General features: G+C 48.4%; 2 protein-coding genes across 3 annotated transcripts; one reads left to right on the top strand and one right to left on the bottom strand.

The window, feature by feature from the left end:
• Nucleotides 1-3,674: 3,674 nt before the first annotated feature.
• Nucleotides 3,675-10,898, top strand: LOC127347502 (uncharacterized). 2 transcript variants are annotated; one of them, XM_071819158.1, is made up of 11 exons: nt 3,676-3,829; nt 4,622-4,792; nt 4,935-5,120; nt 5,226-5,337; nt 5,467-5,500; nt 7,000-7,034; nt 7,129-7,163; nt 7,239-7,391; nt 7,603-10,037; nt 10,423-10,497; nt 10,587-10,898. In XM_071819158.1, the coding sequence occupies exons 2-11, from the start codon at nt 4,722-4,724 to the stop codon at nt 10,658-10,660; spliced, it is 3,210 nt and encodes a 1,069-aa protein (XP_071675259.1). In that variant the 5' UTR covers nt 3,676-3,829; nt 4,622-4,721; the 3' UTR covers nt 10,661-10,898. The 2 variants fall into 2 exon arrangements, with proteins under 2 accessions (XP_071675260.1, XP_071675259.1); XM_071819159.1 differs by lacking the exons at nt 10,423-10,497; nt 10,587-10,898 and having other exon boundaries at nt 3,675-3,829; nt 7,603-9,436; nt 9,528-9,694.
• A 336-nt stretch (nt 10,899-11,234) lies between these two features.
• On the bottom strand, nt 11,235-14,933 carry LOC127323406 (2,3-bisphosphoglycerate-independent phosphoglycerate mutase). Its single transcript, XM_051351552.2, has 9 exons — nt 14,661-14,933; nt 14,435-14,562; nt 13,237-13,387; nt 12,960-13,163; nt 12,426-12,850; nt 12,130-12,322; nt 11,896-11,991; nt 11,666-11,821; nt 11,235-11,574 (listed from the first exon to the last, which is right to left on the bottom strand). Exons 1-9 carry the CDS (start codon nt 14,811-14,813, stop codon nt 11,377-11,379), a joined length of 1,704 nt encoding a protein of 567 aa, XP_051207512.1. The 5' UTR covers nt 14,814-14,933; the 3' UTR covers nt 11,235-11,376.
• Nucleotides 14,934-22,599: the final 7,666 nt, after the last annotated feature.

The following is a 22,599-nucleotide window of genomic DNA, read 5'->3' on the forward strand; positions in this document are numbered from 1 at the left end:
ACCGTATCGAAACGCGCCGGACAAAAATGGGCTTTGAGGGACTAGCTGGAACGATTATTTTATCCAGCGCATCCAAATTGCTTTGAGGATGTTTTGGAGGACGCGGCTGGAGTTGTTCTCAGGGTGGCCTGCCCGTGGTGGTAGCGCGTGAGTCAGCGTGTACGTGACCGACGATCAAACGAGGTCGGTCGAACTCGAACCGTAGTAGTAGTACTGTACTATAATTCTGTTTGTAGTGCGCCTGCGAAAACGTCAAGGAGGCCATGACGCCGTTGATGTACACCGCACAGCGCACAGGTCACTGCCGCAGCTCGTCAGCTCCGCGTTACTAAGGGCATCTCCAACGGCGAGCCGGACAAAATCCCGGCCCAACACGGGGATGCACCGCATAAGCGGATGGTCGTGGAGTCCGGAACGACGCAAACCCGGCCCAAATCTGGGCAGGGTTTGCGTGGCCGCAGATGGCACGCGGCGTTCTCGCGTGTCCGCCTCGTCCGCGTGGCTGGCCCACATGTCGGTGCCCCAGTCCTATTAAATGTGGACTGGGGAAGGGGATTGTCCCTATCCAGTCCCCACTCTCCACTCCGACCGCACGCGCGAGTTCGAAGCTTCCGCGCAGCCATGGCCCCGAAGCGCGAGTTCCAGCCGTCCGCCAACGACCACGAGGTCGGCAGCAGCCGGCCAGTCGCGCCGGCGCCGTTCGCCATGGGCCCACCGGCGACGCCCAGACGCGAGCGGATTTACGTCACCGTAGCGGTGGCGCAGATGTTCTGGGACGCCGGCGTCCCAATGCGGTGGGGACGTGCACCTCCCCCACGGGCCGGCACCCGAGCGAGATCGGGTTCCGGTGCCGCCCATCCCGGTCTCGGCCGCGCCGCGCGTCGCGGAGATCCGGAGGCGCCACGCGCAGCTGCGGCGGACCTCCAGCGGGACCCCGCTTACGGCGACGCAAGTCCCAATTGGGACTTGTGGTTCGAGGTGGAGCACGATGCGCGCCGGCACACGTGCTTCACCTCCGCGACGGCGCGGCCTCGCGCGCAGCCCACGCACACGTGCAAGGCGGGCTGGCCGCCGCCCGGCGGCCTCTACGTCGGCGAGCAGCCCCGGGCCCCGCACCAGCCCTGTGCCCAGCGGAGGAGGACGACCGGAGGCTGCGGGCGGCGCTCGCGGCGTCCCGCGAGCGAGAGCGATCTCGACGAGCCGGCCAAATGGCCGCACCTCGCCGAGAGACGCTGCGCGCCTCCGCGGCTGGAGGAGGCGGCCAGAAGGCCCAGGAGGACGCCTGTGCGGAGGCGTGGGCCTTCCTCGAGCCGGCGCGCCGTCAGAGGAGGCAACACGTCGGGCGGTGCTCCGGGAGGAGGAGGAGCGCCGGCCGCGCGCTCGGCGGAGGAGGAGCGCTGGCCACGCTCCGGCTACGAGGCGGAGCCGCAGCCGCAGCCGAGGAGGAGCAGCTCCGGCAGGAGTCCGCGCGGAGGGCACGATCGCGCAGCCGGCGAGCCCGCCGAACCCGCACTCCGCCCGGGAAAGGACGCAGTGGTCGCCCGGCCGAGTCCCCGGTGCCCTCCGGCTGCCGAGCCGAACAGCGCGTCGCCGCCGGGGGGCGTCGTCGTCATCGACGCCGACGACGACGAGTACTACTGGGGGTAGTACTGCCGGCGGCCACCGTGTGCTCGCAAACCCTGTCTAGGTTTTTTTTTTAAGTTTAAAGCCCATATAGGGCTTTCTTTTGTGTAAAAATTGCCCAAAATAGGGCTAAGTTTAACTAACCAGTAGTTTAAATTTATTTTTTGTTGTTTTTATTTTTCATTTTCATTTATGTTTTTTTATTACATATGCGGTGCGTCCGCGCGTTGGGCGCACCGTGCGACCCAAACGGACACGCGGACGCGGGCCGCTGTCCGGATGTCCGCTTGGCCACCCAAACGACCAAAACGGACGGCCCAGCGCGTCCGTTTGGGTCAACCGGTTGGAGATGCCCTAACTGCGCGCTGTTGGGTGTTGACTTCGCGCTGGCAGAGGAAACTAACCCGGCTCCGACACGTAATTAGTAGACACGGCTGGAGCCGCGGGCCCAGGGCAATTAAGCACGCAATGACTGTGAGCGGTGGGAGAGGCCGCGCGCACGGACCGGAAAAGAATTTCTCCGGCCAGGACCGACAGCGACTTTTTGGTGGCGTGGCTCCGTAGACCGTAGGGAAGTGGCGATGGCGGGTGGCACGTGGGCCGGGGAGCGGTCGTGGCACAGTGGCTACGGGAGCGTAGCTGAGGTGGCGGAGACCGGAGACCGGGGTGGGGAGCGTGGCACGTCGTCCTGGAGCGACGCTGCGCTGGCACCTGCCTGCGCGTACCGTTACGATGGCCCGAGTGACGACGGTGGCGCAGGTCAGGTCTTTCTCCGGAGGAGCCCCCACGCATCATGGCAGCCAGACACGGCTTTTCTTTCTTTCTTTCTTTCTTTTACCCACCGCCTCATCTAGAATCTTCGCTGCTGGGATGGCGTAAACTGCACAATAGTCGAATAGTACCACCCGCCGGTGTCATTTCGCAACTTTTTTCGCTTTTAGTAGATCACACCAACGTAAGGCCAAATCTCGCGGTCGATCTCTTCTTGTCACTTTCCTTCAGTTTTTGCATACTCATTTACAGGTACCATTATACATGCCAATTATAACATTTTCATCATCATCGTCTAAGCATACGAGGCTGCTTCATTGATATATAGACCAGCTTCGGGTCTTCATTGATAGGCTGCATCAAGATTGTTCGTAGTACAACTTGTTAGACATACAATAAACCAAACCGTCGTGTTAAGATCTCAGAAAACCAGCGCACCCGCCATCACCAATGATGACAAACTGTGAATGAGAAGAGACTGACATGATACCACACTAACAAACACAAAAGCCGACCATATCCCAAAAGATCCACCAGATACATGACTCCACGCGCCCTCCACAGTGCTAGACGTACCGCCGCAGCAAGGGTAGGTCTGGGAGGAACTTATTCCAACTTCACAATATAGTCGCCACCGACTCACCATCCCGCAGAAGACACCAAAAATAATCCAAAAAAGGAATCGAAGCTCCCTATCGGCGATGAACCATGGTTCGCCACATCTCCAAGGGCCCAATTCCATCGGAGACGACGCGAATTGATGACGTCGCCGATGAGGAGAATGAAACGCTAGACGGATTTGTGGCCACCGCCTCCTGGTGGCTTCTGAGCTGCTCTCACTTACCTGTTTAATGCGTTGCATGATCAAGCATTTTTTGAAGAATCGTATTTCTAGGCCTATTATATTTTAAATTAGCGGATATCCTTGTCCCATGTGTTTTAAAATTGAAAAGTGTAACCCTCAATAATACCACTATTTTATGTGACCCGCTTATAAATTTCCTAGGATTTGCCAATCAGATTTAATACAAGAACGCATAATAAAGGCGTAAAGAAAATTCCTCTGTGATTGTGAGGGCATTCTGGTCAATTGCCCTTTACGTTTCCCACCGACCGACGGCCTCCTTTCCTGCCAAGCATTCAAACCCCAGGCGCACTCCACGGGTACACAAAACACCAGGCCAGTGGCAGGACAGTAAATACCTGCAAACCACAGTGTCATTTCCCCGTCTCGCTCCCCGGTCATTTAAACCCCGCATTCCCCACTTGTCCCTTTTCCTCCCGTCCATTTCCTGCACTCGCTGCTTGCAACTGCCCCACGGAAGAAAAAAAAGTATTCGCAGAACAAAAATTCTCCGTTGTTTCCGAATTTTCGATCCAGTCCGCGCGCCGCCGGATCGGATGCCGGAAGCGGAGGCCGCCGCCGCCGTATCCGGTAAGGCATTCGCTCGCCGCGAGTTTTTTTCCCGGTTGTTTTTCGGTGCGGTCGCCGGGTGGTAGCTTGCTTCAGCTCTAAGCGTCAGGGCGGAAGGGGCCGGTGAGCGGGCGCTGTCGCCTCTGGTTCTTCTGGAATCTGGATCCGCGCCCTGTCGCTTCGGTTTTCTGCGAACCGTGGGGGAGTTGCGTTGCCTGGATCTCTCTCGGGCTCTGAGTTTCTGTTTTTGCCGAGGATTGGGGTTTTGGATCCGGGGGCACCCGTAGTTCGGTTAGAAACTTCGCATTTCTGATTTAGCGCCCTCAGTGCTAGGTCTGGTAGCCAGGGTGGAAGATCTGTTCTGATGGTACTCGAATTTCGGTTGAACTTGTTTCAGCGTTTTGATCTCTCATCTGCGATTCCGGTTGCGTGACTGGCAGTGGATGCAGTCATTTAGTGTTTGGTCAAGCTCGTCGCACGCGATGCAGGTGTATTTGTTAACTTGATGTTTTAGTGCTAGAAGGCCATAAGTTTGTATCTGATTTGGGAACATGATGAAGCGGAATGAATGCCTTTTAATAAGTGTGTGGTGGGTTGGGCAATGCATCCAGCATCTGCTTGCCCTACACTTGGTTGCTTCCTTGACGCTGAAAGTGACATACCTGTGTATTGGTGGCATGGAACAGATAATTTGTTATGGATATTGGCATGTTGGCGTTTACGTCCTTGGCATTAGCATGTTCGTTCTTCTTTGTGATCTGTCCCCTTTTGCAAGGTTGGTGATGCTTGTGCTGATTTTCCTGTTGTTTCCAGGTCTTTGAAGTGCACGAGGAGCTGACCCCATCTGGAGAAATCCTAGTGTAGGAGTCGGTGCCTATTTGAGTGTTTTGTCGCCTCCGTAGTTGTAGGCAAAATGGACGGGGAAGTTGCTAGCAACGTGGCGCTTGATTCTGCTGTGTTCCATGTGAACTTAACCAAAAACAGGTGAAACACTGTTTTGCCATTCACCAGATTTTCCTTGCTGCATTGAGCTGAAAACTGCATTTCATGGATACGCCATACTGAGCCTTTCAATCTGATATATATCTTGACTCAATACTGTTTTGTGAAACTTTTCTGTCTCCAGGTATGAGGCAATTGCTTGTAGCGAAGAGAGTGCTGAATCGGTAGCATCTGGTCCTTTTGATCAACTAGTACTGCACTTGGAAGATGCCAAAAACTTCCAATCTCGTTCATCAAGTGGCTCATTTAAGCTGTTATTGGCTGGAGATGCAAGACGCTCTACCTGGTTCACAAAATCCACCTTAGAGAGGTATTGCACCTGGACCTTGTTCTAGTTCCAGTCTACCTGGTTCACAAAGTCCAAATGTTACAGTTATAATATTTACTAAATTGAGCATCCGTACCACTCTACCAGATTCCTTCATATCATAAATTCGCCCGATGCACCAAAAACAGCGAATGGAATTTTACAGGAGATGTCTCAGCTGGAGGAAACCAGAAAATTTCATGATTCTCTTTACTCCAAGGTATCACTAGTTAGCCCGAAAATAAGTAAACCATGTACCTTAGCTAAGTTTGATTGCATATTTAAGTCCAGATTGTATCTAAAAGAAGCAGCAGATGCCGTAAATAATAAAATGTATCTGTTTATGTAGGAGCAACAAAGTCTTATGGGTGGTGCTCTTACAGGTATGTTTAAAGAAACTTTTGCTTTTCCATTGTTATTTGTACATGAAAACCGTCACAACCTTTCAGTTTGTATGCACTATGGCTTCTGTCCCCATTTTATGAAGTTTATCTAATTTGATATTTGGTTTGTTTTTCATGCCATCTTTAGTGATGCAGAGTGGACATTTCAAGAACAACTTAGCTGTATTCTTAGAGGCCCATTAGTCATTCCCTTGTTAAAAAATGATTCCTGGTGGTGATGGATTTGTGTCAGTGTTTACTTGGTGACTTCAATTCCTTCACTATAGTTGGTGACATTAGTTCCTTGAGTATTATGTTGGTAATTTTAGCGAACATTTGCGATTTGATACCAATAGCAATAAGCTAGCAAACCACTACTTTGTTGGCGCATTGAGCCAATTGCCATATTTTCCTGAATCTGTCCTTGTTTCTTGCTAGTTGCCATACACAACCAGCTCTTAAATTGTACCCATGATTCTTATGCTTATCACTGAAATAAATACAGTTGGCAGCTCAAATTCTACTCCCTCCGGTCTGAAAAAACTGTCGACCAAGAGATTTTGCAAAAAGACCCTCAAAGTTTGTTGTTCTTAACCCTCACTCCACCTTCTCCCTCCTCCTGCACCAAATTCTGGCTCGCACGGACGCGACCTATGGTCCTCCGCCGCGCTCCCGCCGTCCTGACACCAGCACCTTCTCCTCGACCGTGCTCGCCACCAGAACCTCTGCCGCGCTCCCGCCGTCCCGACACCAGCACCTCCTCCTCGGCCGCTTATATGGCGCATAACCCCCAAAACGGCGCCCCCATAGCGAACCCTAGATCCCAAGATCCCGGCAAGCGGGCGCCGCCGCATGCTTCCCTCCTGCTCCAGCAGGTACTCCTCCTCCAGCCCCATCTCCGGCTGACCGTCCTCCGACACCCCACCTCCAAGGCCGGCCTCCCTTGCCATCCACAGCTACAGATCGAGGAGTTGCAGCATGTATGTGCAACCGAGAGACGTGTTCGTATCCACGGCCATCGATTAATCATTAACGTAAGGGCTTAATTGCAAAACATAATTGTACTAGGCTCCCGACATTTTTTTATGATCGGAGGGAGTAATAATAATCCATTGTACGCAGCCAGTTCTTCCAAAGATTCGTCTACACCTTCTATTGGGAATCTGCTTGTTTATACTCATTTTCTCCTTCTTGGCACAATATACCAAACCCTAGCCTGTGGCATTTGGCCTGGAACAAAAAAAATTCTCAAATATTATATCGGGGCTGTTGAAAAGTTTCACACCAACTTTTTGCATGCTTGCTAATGCACATGAAAGTACTGTATTAATAAAGATAGGCACTGAAAATTATAGGGAACTATATCATCAGGGATATTTAGTTATAATTTACAAGAAAATTCTGCACATTGCAAGGGGCGCATATCTTCCTCACTGAATGTCTTATTCTAGCTTATATTGGTACAGTGCGTAATTTATGACGACATTTTATCTTTGCAGGAGGTCTCTTCAGTACCATTGGCATACCACAACAGGTGATTTCCTTTTGTGAAAAGCTTCCAATTATTTTATATGTATGCATTTTTATGTTTCATTTGCTTACATTTTAGTTCTTAAAATTACTTTCAGGGAAATGTTGGCCCAAACTCCTCCGTGGCTACAAAGTAAAGCCTTTTCCTTTTCCGGCTACTCAATTTCGCCCTTCCTTTAATTGACATTTTTATAATTGAATGCGCAAGGAATGAATTACTTCGAGCACTGGATTTGAGGCTGTCAGCACTGAAAGAAGAGATCCTGGTCTTATTGAGTCGAGCAGTTGGCTCTAATTTGTCAAATAAAGAAATATCAAATTTGTCTACTTTTGTTCAGCATTTCGGGACATCAGAGTTTAGGTATGACACAAGATTATTATAGATTTGTATCCTTGTTTTTGTATGTACAATCAGAAAGTGCATATCATTCTACTATCTGATCCTCTGTGACACTCATAAAGCTGCCCAACTTCTTTTCTTGTAATTAGCTTGCTTTTGAGAACATCTTTTTCATAGCTTTTCCATTATGTGATACAAGAAGCTAATGGTTGGTGTTTGTCCTTTTTCTTAGTTGGTTGATGCGTTGCCTACTGTTGATCCGGGATTGCCAGCCCTCTGTGCTCGCTCAACAGAAAGATTCCACTGCTGAGCGACATGATGATGCACTTGAGGTTCGCGATATCAGCTCCCACACCAATATCCAGAGACCTATTACCAATAATGTCTCTCCAGCAAAGCTTGCACAAGTTGAACGTAAAATGTCAATGGAAAGCGATGATTCCTCCGAGTCCAGTGATGAAGAGGAGCCTGTTGTTGAAAGAAGCCGGCCTCTTATGAGATCTGCCTCTCCTAGGAGGTCTGCTTCTCCAATGAGAAGGGTTCAAATTGGGAGATCGGGATCTCGTCGGTCAACGCCAATTGCCATCAAGAGCCTCAGCTACTTCCCTCCTAGCCAGAGAGTTGCTTTGGACAAAGATGACGAAAGCAGCTGCAATGGTGAAACGGACCAGCCGCCAAGGAGATCTGACAACAACATAAGAAGGATGAGCGTGCAAGACGCAATTAGCCTTTTTGAGAACAAGCAAAAGGGTCCGAATCCGGATTCTGAAAGTAAGAAAGCTGGCTTGGTTGCTACCAAATCAGTACTACGCAGGTGGAGTTCAGGAATGGGTGACTCTTTGAATAGTAGTATGTCAGAAGAAAAAACCTCAGATTCTACATCTCAAACTAAATCCAACAGTATGGCTCCTAACGAAGAGAAGAATGAAGCGGAATTACAGGTCGAGACAGATGCAGCGCCAAGCAGTGTTGTCGCACCCGAGGTAGGAAGTTACGATGGCGATGGTCATGGCATCGCAGGGTCAGAAATGGAAAATATGGTGTCACACCATACAAATATTTCTTCTGAGCATTCTGGACAGGAGTCAAACAGTGACAGGGCAATGGCCTCTGCTGAGTGGAACCGTCAGAAGGAAGCCGAACTTAACCAAATGTTAATGAAAATGATGGAGGTCATGCCTGGAAAATTCGCAGGAGCCAATGTCACTGCTGCTGGGCTCATTTCTGCAAATGAGAAGAAAGGTGGACAGCAAAGAGAGAAGCGAGACACAAAAGTTCGCACCGAGAAAGGTGGAAAGCGACCAGCAAAGGAGGCGAACACCAAGCTCTTAAAGGAATCAGTTGGCCAGAACACCAAGCCCCTCAAGGAACAGAACAAAGCAGCAGTTACCCCGAAAGCCAGCACCATAACAGAGAAACGTAATTCACCTGTTCCTCAAAGGCCCCGGAGAAATTCGTCACCTCCAGTCTTGCCAAAGGAAGTGGCATCAAAGACACCAGCCAAAAGGAGTTCCCCAAAACCATCACCTGCACCAGCTACCCGTAGTTCATGGTCTGGGTCTCTTACTAAAGCAACTACTAGTACTGCACAGAAAACTAAGAGCTCTCCTGGAGCGGCTTCAACATTGACGCCAACTAGCCGGAGAAGGGCCGTGACAACACCACCATCATCTCAGCCGGTGTCAAAGGTGGAAAAAACCCTTCATCCAGTGAAGAACAAGAAAGAACCCGTGACTGCCGCAAAGCCAGCCATTAAGGTGCATGAAGAGAAGAAGACAAGGACATCAACAAAGCCGAGCAGAGTGCCTAAAAGTTCACCTGCTTCAGAAGAAAAATCAAGTGCAACAACAAAGTCAAGCTTGTACAACAAGGTCCCCAAAAAAAGCAGTGTTGTACCACTAGAATCCAAACCTGTGAAGAAAGCCACTGGGATTAGTCAGGGTGTTGGTTCTGTTGCTGTTAAGACTAAGGTGCTGCAGCTATGTGACTCTCCGAAGGACATTGGAAGTGTTACCCAAGTAGAAGATAAGGAGGAATCTCCTGTGACAACCGAGCCAACTACCAAGGTACCCGAGGCTGTTCTTGCTCAACCAGCACATGATGTTGATGAAAATATAGAAATTTCCCTCGATAATGACTTGAATATTGAAAAAACAGAAAACACGGGCTCGAGTGTAACTGCGCCAGAAACGGGCTCCAGTGACAAGGTTGAGCCCTCTGTCATTGAGGTCAAACCTCTTGACGAGGACATGGACATCTCATCAGCTGCCTGGGTAGAAGTAGAACATCAAGAAGTTACTGATGTGGGTGAAAGTGTGACAGGCGAGGATGTCACCTCACCAGCAATCGAACCATTGCCATCATCAAGCCCAAAAATCCGACATTCATTGTCACAAATGTTGCAAGCAGATAGCAACGAACCAGAAATTATTGAGTGGGGAAATGCTGAAAACCCACCTGCAATAGTTTTTCATAAAGATTCTCCAAAGGGATTCAAGAGACTTCTAAAATTTGCTCGGAAAAACAAAGGAGACAACACTAATGGCTGGGCAAGCTCATCGGTAGTTTCTGACGGAGAAGATGAACAAGAAGAATCTGGTGCTAGTGATGGTGCAAATTCGAGCAGGAGAACTTTTGATGGTTCCAAGACTAATAGCATCTTGTCAGGTACCTTTTCCAGATATAATCCAGCTGGGGTTTTACATTGTACATAATGCATTTTTTTGCAGAAAGAATCTCAATACCAAGATTGCTTTGGCGCCTAAACCAGTTTTGCATTCTTGGTTCCTTCCAAAATGGTTATTCACATCACAACTTTGCCATGGCAAAATGTAGCATCTTTTGAAGACAGTATAATTCTGGAAATGCAAATGCACATAAAAGGAACAATAATGCATTTCTGTGTATAAATAAATAATAGAGTACCTGTTGCCAGAAACCTGTCCCTCTATATTTGTCGTGTGCATTTTCCTATGCTCACCTTACCTATTTTTTAGGTTTTACATTTTTCAGTTTCAGCATTCGCATAAACCTAAACCTTATATTTTTCCAGCTCAATCAACCACCAGCAGCTTCAATGCCACCAGCTCAGATAGGCTACGAGACAGGCCTGCAGCCGCGCCATCAACTAAAGGCTAGTTCCTTTTACCCAAAACTATCTACGGTCACTTTCATCTACCGTTAATATACCTCTAATACATTTGTGCCTCTCTGTACCTACAGCATCAAGATCATTCTTCTCCCTCTCAAACTTCCGGAGCAGCAAGACCAATGAGTCAAAGCTTCGATAGCATGCCTTGTTATACATTGATAGTTGACCCCTCCCAAGTAGATGTACAAATGGTTTGAGGTGATTGATTGTTTGGACGGAGCCAGGTTGTTGTGTCTCGTTCTGTTTTCCTGCTGTTTGATATAGCCTCTTACTAGTCATCCCCATATCATTACTTTCCTGATTGTCTTTCTGTACATCGTTTAAGTATTCTTTTTTCTTTTCCTGTTGTTTGAGATGACGGGTATGTTTCCTTGTTATCATGACTGATAACTGCCTCTAAGTGAAAGATGTAACTGGATTGAGTTTGATGTATGCCTATCAGGCAGCTTGTGTTGAACTGATGATCTTACCTCCCAGCCATTGGTGCTGGGAACCAATGAGCCTGAGATACATCCTTTCGTGCTGGGAAACAATGAATCTGAGATAAACCCAGAACTCACAGGCATATCTCACTTAACTTTTGAGCATGTTAAGCATCAGCCTGAAAACTTTCGGTTTGTTTCACTCGATTACCATGAAAGCCTTCCAAAGAAATGAACCTGTCAAAAAGAGGTTCGAAATAAGGGCAGGCGACCTTACCATGGACGAGCAGATTGTCAGATATAGAGGTGGACGTTTATTTACTAGTACACACAAGCATGTCACCGATTACTGGAATCGGTTCGGTCCATAAGATAACTTGGACATCTATGTAGCAGCGACTAGCAGAAAGGGAAATCAAATTCACTCATATTCCTATGTACGATCTGCAGATGAAGCACTAAGATATGGGGCCGCCGAGACTTCGATGAGAGTTTGCTCATAGTGATCAGGGGCCTCAAAACCATGGAGGTTCATGACTGTTGCCGCAACGTTAGCGAGCCCAGCATCCGTAAGGTCTTTCCGGAATCGAGCCCCTGACGCAAGCCCTGGACCTCCAATGGCGATGGGGACCTGCAGGCGGTAACAGTGAAAATGAGAACCCTGCACTTCTGCTGTTCTGCATCCTGGACAGGGCGTCTGAGGAAACAAGCAGTGTACTTACTGGATTCAGGGTATGTGAAGTAAGTGGCTGAACATTTCCATCTTTGTCGCGAATTGGTTTCCCATATTTATCTCTTTTCGCCATGTCCTCGGCATTGCCATGGTCAGCGGTGACCACGAAGATGCCACCCTCTTGCTCGATGGCGTCAAGAATAATCTGAATGAAAGAAATTTGTGTCAATCATAAGCACATCATTTCATACAGTGGCATGGACTGTGAAGATGATATACCTTGACGGCTTCATCAGCGGCCTTGCAACCAATGATGGTAGCTTCAAGGTCACCCGTGTGGCCAACCATATCTCCATTGGGGATGTTTACCCTCACCTACAAGACGACCACATCAGTGTTTGAGCTGTTACTCTTCAGTACCACTCCTTAGTTGCTACTAGCAGTTAGCGCAGAGTGTTTTTCTGTGTTGTACATATGCATAATTATGCTTAAGGATCTCATTTCGCCCAGTACCTGATCAAATTTTCCACTTAGGATGGCATCCTTTGCCTTCTCTGCAACTTCCATGGCCTTCATTTTTGGCTGTTCATTGAAGGGTATGCCACTGTCACTTGGAATTTCTTCGTATTTTTCCAAGTTTGGGTTGAAGTAGCCAGACCGATTCCCATTCCAGAAAAAGGTGACATGACCAAATTTGACAGTCTCGCTGAAGATCAAAATGAAAATAGTTGCTCAGGTGCCAGAATATTCAAAGCTTGAAGAATATTCAGAAATAGAGGGTATTGATAGGACAAAGTACAATAGCGCACCTGCAAGCATATGTGCGTATGCCATTGTGGGCTAAGTACTCACCGGACGTCCTCTCTATCTCCGGTGGAGCAACAAGGTAATGGCTTGGAAGTTTCAGTTCGCCATCATACTGAAGCATACCAGCATAGCGGATCTTGGGGAACCTAACACGGTCAAATTGGTCGAAAGTCTCGTACTCTAGAGCCTTCGCAAGCATCACCATGCGATCAGCTCTGAAGTTGAATGTCACAACTGCATCTCCATCCATTATAGGCCCGACCGGCTTTCCACTTTCATCAACGACAACAAAAGGGGGTAAATACTGATCGTTGGCCTTTGGAACCTCCCTGAGCGTTTTCACAGCGTCAAGGGCATTTTGAAACTTATGGGGGGCTTCACCAAGAACCTGCGCATCCCAACCACGCTTCACAACTTGCCAATCATTCTGCATAAAAAATAGGGGCACATTTGCAAGAACTTAGGCATGGGCAGGAAGTGGTGAAGAAAGTCACATTTTGGAGACCATCAAAAAACAAAAAGGCTGAGGGTTTTACCTCATAACGGTCCATGGTAACATACATCCTGCCTCCACCAGATGCAACTCTTGCATCAACTCCCTTCTCTCGTAACTTAGCTAGATCATTCTCAAGCGCTTCCACGAATGCGACACTGCTGCCATCCAATACATCACGCCCATCGGTAAGGATATGAACCCGTATCCTTTTTGCACCATGTTCACTAGCACCTTTCAGAAGCAACTGCTAGAGCCAAAGCATTATCAACAGCGTCGGAATGATGAACTCTGTTGAGTGAAAAGCAATGGTGTTTTACCTGCAGCTGGTCAATCCTTGAGTGTACTCCTCCATCGCTTAGCAAACCAATGAGGTGCAGTGTGCCCGTCTCAAAGGACTGCTGGATGTACTTGAACCCTTCCCCCTCGTATATCTTCCCAGAGGCGAGCGCCAGATCTACCAGTTTTGCACTGCACGTTGTGGCCAAGTGATCAGTAACTCGGCTTAAGTACTTCTCAGAAGTGCCCCTAACTTTAATTTATCCAGGCACTTTTCAAAAGACCCTAGAAAAATCAACCGTGACCGTCAGAAGCTGCACACCATTTGTATGCCATTGAAATGTGTTTAGAAAGCATCCTAATTAGTAGTACTTCCTAGTTGTGCTGGAATCATACATGATCTTTATGCGCGCACACACGGCAGAAAGCATCCTAATTAGTATTTCCTAGTATTGCTGAAATCATACATGATCTTTATGCGCCCACACGGCATCGCACATTCACATTCACACACACACGACTGCGCGTCTTCTACATACGCTAGAAAAAATGTCGTTGATGAAAGTGGAAAGCCGGTCAGGCCTATAATGGATGATTTTATTCATTATGGCATGTCGCATTCCAAGACTTAAGGCTTATATTATGGCATGTCAAAGCTTGAGGCATTTTGCCTGTACTATGGCATGTCACATCAATCCTAGCTAGTACCTCCATCCCAAAGCTTAAGGATTTTTTTAAAGTCAAACCAAGTAAAGTTTGACCAAAGTTTTAGAATAATCTATCAACAAACATGATATTTTGTAGATACAATATGAAAATATATTTCATTATCTATCTAGTGATATTGAATTTATATTTTACATGATAATAATTTTTGGTAAAAACTTAGTCAAACTTGACATAGTTTGATTTTCTAAAAATAATACAAGCCTTATGCTTTGGAATGGAGGTAGTAGGAATTAAACCAAGGTGGACAAGACATCCACATGCCCATCCGTTTGGTCATACTCCCGTGTCCAAGAAAATTGACGTATTGGTGTTCTGATTTTATTTTCATATTAGTAATGAAGTGTCAATGTGTTACTTTTGGCATCCAAAACTTAGATTGCCACCTTATAACCATATAAATGAACAAGCCCCTTGCATGGTTTCATCAATTTTTCAGGATAAACTGCAAATCTGATTATTCTTTCTAGATAGACAACAGACACGAAGCAGATCAGTGGATAGTGGTGTTACCCCTGGGCGTATATCTGGCCGGCTCCGAGGGCGTTGTGGCCGACCTCGCTGTTGCCCATGTCATCGTCCGTAGGCAGCCCCACCGCCGTCCCGTGAGCTTTGATCAGCCTCCACCGCTCCGGAGCACCCTGCGGCGCGGCGCGAACGCAAGCAGAAGAGACATAGTTAACCAGTAGGATCACACGCACGCACATGAGCCGGTGAACTGGTCAGGTCACGCACGCACCTTCTTGAGGGCGTCCATGGTGGGGGTGTCGGCGACGTGGATGCAGTTGAAAGGGTCCGGCGGCGCCTCGCCCCAGCCGTCCAGCACCACCACGCCCACCACTTTCCCTTTCCCCATCCTCGGGTGGTCCGCCAGCTTCCACGGCATCGCCATGGTGCGTCGGGGAGCTGTCTGATCAGAAGTCAGTTCCTGAAGCAGGAGCAGAGCGCCGAAACAGGGGAAGTGTTTTGCTGGGTCTTGGCCTTCTGGGAGAGGGGCTGGAGAGATTGCCAAGTTTCCTACTAGTACATGCTCGCTTCCTCTCGAACAGTCTGGGCGCGACGAGGCTGCAGGGAGAGGTACAAGTGTCAAGCTAGGTGTTCTTTGTTTAGTTCTTTCTTGTGACGTGCTGGTCCGCCGCTGAACTACTACGTGACAGTATGACGCGAACACATGGCGAATGGAGTAAATTCCACGACGCAAACCAAGCAGCCCTACCTGAACTTCCGTATCAATTTCGCAATTTCGTTCGACGGTCGAAATCGTCATGAGGTACTATGTGTTGCCATTTTCATCCAAACATTCATGCGTATCCCAATTCAAATAGTCCAAAACAGTCTAGCTGACTCTCAGCGTGCACCCGTTAGTTGTTGCCATCGTCTTCTGTGAACCCATCTTTAGAATGATGATCTACACACTGATCTTGTTAGATCTTTCGTTGATGCCACCACAATGCCAGATAGTGCGCGGATCCAATATCACGCGTCCACGGATGAGACCCCGCACCCGCAGCACCATATCGCCAAACTCGTCGTTGTCGATGCGCTAGAAACAACACTACTCCACCGCAAAACCAGCTACTGGTCCCTCGGGGCGGTGCACATCTCCAAGAATGATGCCCCCAAGGGGGAATGGCGTAGGAGGACTACCATCATACGATCTATGGATCTAAGGTTTTTCCCGGAGGGTAGCGGAAGGAACTGGGGGCTTCACATCAATGATGCCTTCAAGAACGCAAGACATCGCCATCACCAGCTTCAGCCAAGTGTCGAAACCAAGATTTTCACCATGACATGCCACACCAGAATCCATGCACCAGCCTGTGCATCGTTCCGACCACCCTCAGAACCTCGTCATCAACCAAGGACGCACCAGACCCGCTGGGCAAGCTAGCGGCACCTTGCGGCAGCCGTAGCAACACCAGTAGGAGGGCAAGGCAGTGCCTCAACACCGGAGACTTGGCGAAGAGAACGCCGCATGTAACGTCGTTGGATGGGCGCTCACCACAGGCATGGTAACGCACACCGCACCTGGAACGCAGTCCATCCACGAGGAAGTGCACTGCCGCGCTGCCAGGAACTCGCAAGCACCGCAGGGATCTGCCACACCGCAGGTTGGTGGCCACCGCGAGCAAAAGCTCCAATTTTTTCATGCTATTTCTATTTGCATTTTACATCATCTCAAACTTGTCAGGTATTCTCACATTTCCCCCCCTCTTCATTCGTTTATTTCAGATTGAAAGGACGATATGTCACCTAGGGGGGGGGGGGGGTGAATAGACGTTTTTAAAAACTATTACAGATTTGGCTTGTAAGAATGTGAAATTAAACTAATGTTTATTTTACAAGCACAATACCTAAATATGCTAGGCTCCACTAAGTGCAACAATAATAACTTAGATAAGTAAGATAGGCACAAGATATAAGTAACACAAGTGATAGCAAGGTATATGTAGTTCAAGCACGATGGCTATCACAAGGAAAGTAAACTTGGGTATAGAAATAACCGAGGCACGCGAAGACGAAAATGTATTCCCGTGTTCCCCCACACAAGGTGAGGTACGTCACGTTGGAGAGAAGCGGGCTATCACGAAGGTCTCTCGAATGCCAGGAAGGCTCACCTTCTTCTCCAAGCCAATACCACGAAGGGCAAAGGCGTTTCCCTTATGGATAGCTTTTCTCCACTCTGTAGATGGCAAGCTCCACAACCACTTCACAAGATCCACGAAGGAGAAGCCCGGTCCACTTCACAATCTTCCACGAAGAGGTCACCGGAGCACCAACCGCCAAGCCAACTAGGATGTGACGCCCTGGAACCGGTACCATGAGGATTTCAGCGATCCCGCCGAAAATCCGCACGATATCGATTCAGAGACGCCCTCCGACACGACGTGCGCGACGAAGCACACACGTGATGCTAGAGGAATTACCACGAGAAGTAACATTACAACAGGTTTACAATAGAGCCCACAAGAAACATTTATTACAACGACGAATGCAACGAGTCAAGATACAAATATACAATACAAAAATCCAAATCATACAGAAGATCAAATACGTTCGAGTACGGACAAGATACAAATTGGACTAAGATTTCTGAAGATAACAAGTGGCGTCTATAACCCTGCCCAGGCCAAGCCGGAAGATTAACCTCGCTAGCGTCGTTCTTCATCGTACCGATCTTCATACCTGCCCGGTTATGTCCCAAAGTAGCAATAAGTACGGGTTTATACTTAACAAGACTTCAAGACGTATAAGAAGTCATCAACCAGTCGTCCTTTGAACTTGAGGCACGCAGGGAACTTTGAGGACGTAAGAGGAATGTCATAGGCAATATGGTGGGGTTAAGCAGCAGCGCGCAAGCACTAAAAAACCTATAGAGACACTCTACAACATTCGTCTATCAGAGAAGGTGAGGGAGCGTATAAACTAACAGTTCTATACTCTGCAAACATAACCCGACCGATGTGTTCCCCCCTTCGCAAAGGAAGTACTTACAAAGGCACTCACACGGTGGACATGTTTTATTAAGTAACCGTTGTAGTAATGCTAAATTACTATGCAAGTTATTAATATCAACATAAGGGTGTAAGTTGTTCTATGATCAAGCCATACAACTCCAAGTTGTCCATAATCGCGGATACGGCTTATCGATAAGATGTGCACCCTCTAGGGGTTGCCCAATTGTAACCATATGCATGCTCGAACCCACTTACTATAGGTGGAGTCTCACAACAAGACTGTTCCCAATGCAAGAGAAAGTTTAATGGGAGCCACCCAACTAAGCTAGCCATGACGAAGTTCGACCGTACTCCGATACGGACCCAGAGGTTTGCGAGGAGGGCTATGCTGGTGAATGGATCGTAGCGAACAAGGGGGGGGGGGGGTGAATGGGCGCTACACAATTTTTATGTCTTTTTCAGTTTTTATGCGATGCGGAAGTAAAGGTGATAGCTTTGGTGATAGGTATGATCCTAGTATGATCCTAGGCTAGTGCAACAAGAAAAGGAACCAAGCAAGATAGTAAAGTTAGGGAGCGGGACAACCGGGGGGCGCGGAGACGAGGCGAGGTTTGTTTCCCGCAGTTCCTCCCACAAAAGGGAGTACGTCTGCGTTGAGGAGGTGCTAGCCACGAAGGCTAGACGACCACACCACGAAGGAAGGCCTCACCTTCTTCCTCGAGAAACCCCACGAAGGTGCTTCCTCTTATCCACTAAGTAGCCGGTCGAGGCGGCGGTTCCTTCACAAGGTTGGGGCGAGCTCCACAACACCGGAGGCTCCCAACACCCTATGGGGCTAGCACAACTCCAAGCTAGCCTCCATATGAGCACTTCCTCCAAGATCCCACCATAGGAACCCTAACTCCAACATCCACTAAGGACTAGCTGGTATTGGTGAATTCCCTCTTGGTTGAACTATAGATCGGGGCCTCCTCCACCACTCAACAAAGTTTGGGCAAGATTGGTTGGGGGGGATGGGGAGATCCTCAAGGTTTGAGCTCAGCAACAATGGAGGAGAGAGGAGGAGAAGAGATGAAATCGAGCTGGAGAAGAAGGGGCCTTTTTATAGGTCCCTCCAAATCCAACCGTTATGTGCAGATCCCGCACAACCGGTACTACCGCTTTGGGAAGCGGCAGTACCGCTCTGAGTTTGAAATAAACCCACAGATTCGCCACGTGGGCTCACAGAGGTAGTACCGCTAGTGGTACCGCTGATGGTACCGCTAGGGCTTATGTGAGCTCTGGACTCCATCTGGTATCTCAGTGGTACCGGAGCGGTAGTGCCGTAACTCGTCTTACGGTACCTAAGCGGTACCATGCCGGAACTACCACTTGCGAGCGGTAGTTTCGCTCATGGTACCGTAGAGGTACCATAACATGCTCTGTGGGACTTTTCAGTGCAAACACTCAGAGCGGTACCTCAGGGCGGTACCAGTAGGGTAGCGGTACTACCGCTACTGGTACCGGTAGTACCGGTCAGGCAGAATCTGTTGTTTTTCTCTTTCCCTCTTCAACCACGTCACCTCGCGACAAACACACAAAACCAGAAAACCTATAAGCTACGCTTCAGTCTTCCGATCATGAAGTGTTCAGGGAGGGCACCGTGCACCTGCAAATCTATCGAAGACGATTGATGCACACCGTTAAATTCATTCAAGTGTTGTTATCAAACATACAAAACACGGGGTATAGACCTTGCTCTTTCAATCTCCCCCTTTTTGGTGTTTGATGACAACACAAGAATTTGCAATATAGCATAAGATATTATAATACGGTTTTAGATTTGCAAAAGCTAGACAAAGCTCCCCCTAGACGTGTGCATAATTGGAATATGCATTTGAATACATCTACACACATCCTAGAGGTTTACACATGCACATATGCAACAAGGATAAATGACATCTTCATATAGAATATGCACACTATGGAGGCAACACACGATAATGCAAAGAGGTTTGGTTGAATTTTTCATACCTTTGCCTTGAGAAAACCCAAACTCCCAACAAATGCCTCCATAGAATTGATGTAGCCAACAATAGATAAACAACGAAGACCAATAACGGCTACCACGAATAGGTCTTATTACAAACCGGGGGGAGATCCACGAATAGAGTAGCATACGAATAAGTTCTCTAATAACTAGAGGTAAAACATGATGCCAAGGCCAAAGAACCAAACAGAAACACCGAGCCCTTGGCATCCCCATGCAAATACCCGTCCTAATAGATCAACTTCTCCCCCTTTGGCATCGGAACACCAAAAAGGGAGAAGAGGAATGCTAACGTCCCAAAGAGATCACTTGTAATCATCATCCTCGTCTTCATCCTCTTCGTCCTCCTCGTCGTCCTTGTCATCATCACCTTGCATGTCCTCGTCCTCCCCATCTTTGTCTTCATGTTCAGCTTGGCCCTTGCCATGAGGTGGTGGAGAGGGGCGAATGATGCGCTTGGGGATGGAGTCCTCGGAGCTCGACCAAGTGTGCTTGGACTTCCACTCACCGGGAGGTGTGATGTTGTCCTCGGAGCCCTGGGAGATGGGGAGGCCCATGTGTCTCATCATCGCCTTTTGGCATTGACGAATCTTCTTGTTGTTATGGTGGGCTTGGTACATCTTGTCTTGGAGGTCCTCCTTGAAGCAAAAGGACTTCTTGAGGCGAGCAGTGAGCTTGGCGAAGAGGCCTTTGGTCTTGACGGAGCAGGGCACAAAGTCGGAGTCATCACTATCGGCTTCCTCCTCCTCCTTGTCCTTGGGGCCATTCTTGCCAAACCTTGGTAGAGAGTGATTCTTGACGGCGGGGCTTCGCTCCTTGTGAATGGTGATGGGGTAGCATTGTGCTAGGAGGTCTCCACGGCCGTCTGCATACCACTTGAGACAAATGAGCCTCATGATGTACGGTGCATATTGGGGAAGCTTGCGGAGGAATGCACAATCTTGCATCTCATGCCAAATGTAGTCCATGACATCCAATTGCTTGCCCCGGCCCTTCATCTCTTGAGTGTGCACAAGGAGGTTCACAAGAAAGCCATGCACTTCATCGTGGTTGGTGTGCTTGGGGTTGATGGTGTTGCGGTAGATGCGATGCATGATATCATAGGTGGGTAGGAGGTCATACGCACTTCCACACATCACTCGCCCGGGGAGGTAGAGGTTGACCATCCTGTCCTTGCTCATGGGCTTGTGTTGAAAATGGATTCGGAAGAATTTGGTGTCGTTGCTGGGAAGTTCATAGCCAAGTCCCCTTACAAACTCATCCCAAGTGGCCTCCATCACATGTTCCTTGGTCATCCACTTGATAGACCGGGCACCGGACTCCTCTTGGAGGAACACCACGGTGGCATAGAATTGGCATATCACCTCCTTGGAGTAGTTGTGTGTGAAGGTCATCAAGGGGACAAGTCCTTGTTCTTCGCATATCTCAAGAGCCTCCCCAAAGTATTCGGGCTTGGAGTTGAGCTTGTCCATGTTGATAGAGAATTGGGGGCAACAATTGAACTCCTTGGCCCCATAGACTTCATTGTAGATCCTCTCTTGGTTGGAGTGGTAGAAGAGGTTGTTGGGGCATAACCGAGGGTTCCTTGGCACCAAATAATGGTTGACTCTCCATATCTCCAAGAATTCTGACTTGTTGATGAAGGAGATATGCCCTAGAGGCAATAATAAAGTGGTTATTATTTATATCTTTATGTTTATGATAAATGTTTATATATCATGCTAGAATTGTATTAACCGAAACATTAGTACATGTGTGATATGTAGACAAACAAGAAGTCCCTAGTATGCCTCTTAAACTAGCTTGTTGATTAATGGATGATTAGTTTCATAATCATGAACATTGGATGTTATTAATAACAAGGTTATGTCATTGTGTGAATGATATAATGGACACACCCAATTAAGCGTAGCATAAGATCTCGTCATTAAGTTATTTGCTATAAGCTTTCGATACATAGTTACCTAGTCCTTATGACCATGAGATCATGTAAATCACTTATACCGGAAAGGTACTTTGATTACACCAAACACCACTGCGTAAATGGGTGGCTATAAAGGTGGGATTAAGTATCCGGAAAGTATGAGTTGAGGCATATGGATCAACAGTGGGATTTGTCCATCCCGATGACGGATAGATATACTCTGGGCCCTCTCGGTGGAATGTCGTCTAATGTCTTGCAAGCATATGAAAGAGTTCATAAGAGACCACATACCACGGTACGAGTAAAGAGTACTTGTCAGGAGACGAGGTTGAACAAGGTATAGAGTGATACCGAAGATCAAACCTCGGACAAGTAAAATATCGTGAGACAAAGGGAATTGGTAATATATGTGTATGGTTCATTCGATCACTAAAGTCATCGTTGAATATGTGGGAGCCATTATGGATCTCCAGATCCCGCTATTGGTTATTGGTCGGAGTGAGTACTCAACCATGTCCGCATAGTTCTCGAACCGTAGGGTGACACACTTAAAGTTGGATGTTGAAATGGTAGTTCTTGAATTATGGAATGGAGTTCGAATATTTGTTCGGAGTCCCGGATGAGATCCCGGACATCACGAGGAGTTCCGGAATGGTCCGGAGAATAAGATTCATATATAGGATGTCATTTTATGTAAAATAAAATGTCGCGGAAGGTTCTATGGAAGGTTCTAGAAGGTTCTAGAAAAGTCCGGAAGAAACCACCAAGGAAGGTGGAGTCCACAAGGGACTCCACATCCATGGCCGGCCAGCCCTAGTGGGGGTGGAGTCCCAAGTGGACTCCACCATAGGGGGCCGGCCACCCCCCACATGGGAGGTGGGAATCCCACCTTTGGGTGGGAGTCCTAGTTGGGCTAGGTTTGCCCCCTCCTATGGAAGGTTTTGGTTTCGGGTCTTATTCGAAGACTTGGACACCAACACTTGGGATCCACCTATATAATGAGGGGCCAAGGGAGGGGGCCGGCCACCCCCAAGACCATAAGCTGGCCGCCCCCCATAGAGTGGCCGGCCACCCCTCCCAAACCCTAGCCAAGCTCCTCTCCTCCATATTGCCCGCATAGCTTAGCGAAGCTCCGCCGGACTTCTACACCGCCACCGACACCACGCCGTCGTGCTGTCGGATTCAAGAGGAGCTACTACTTCCGCTGCCCGCTGGAACGGGGAGGTGGACGTCGTCTTCATCAACAACCGAACGTGTGACCGAGTAC

This window comes from Lolium perenne, chromosome 4 (assembly GCF_019359855.2).
Source record: "Lolium perenne isolate Kyuss_39 chromosome 4, Kyuss_2.0, whole genome shotgun sequence".
NCBI classification, from domain to species: domain Eukaryota; kingdom Viridiplantae; phylum Streptophyta; class Magnoliopsida; order Poales; family Poaceae; genus Lolium; species Lolium perenne.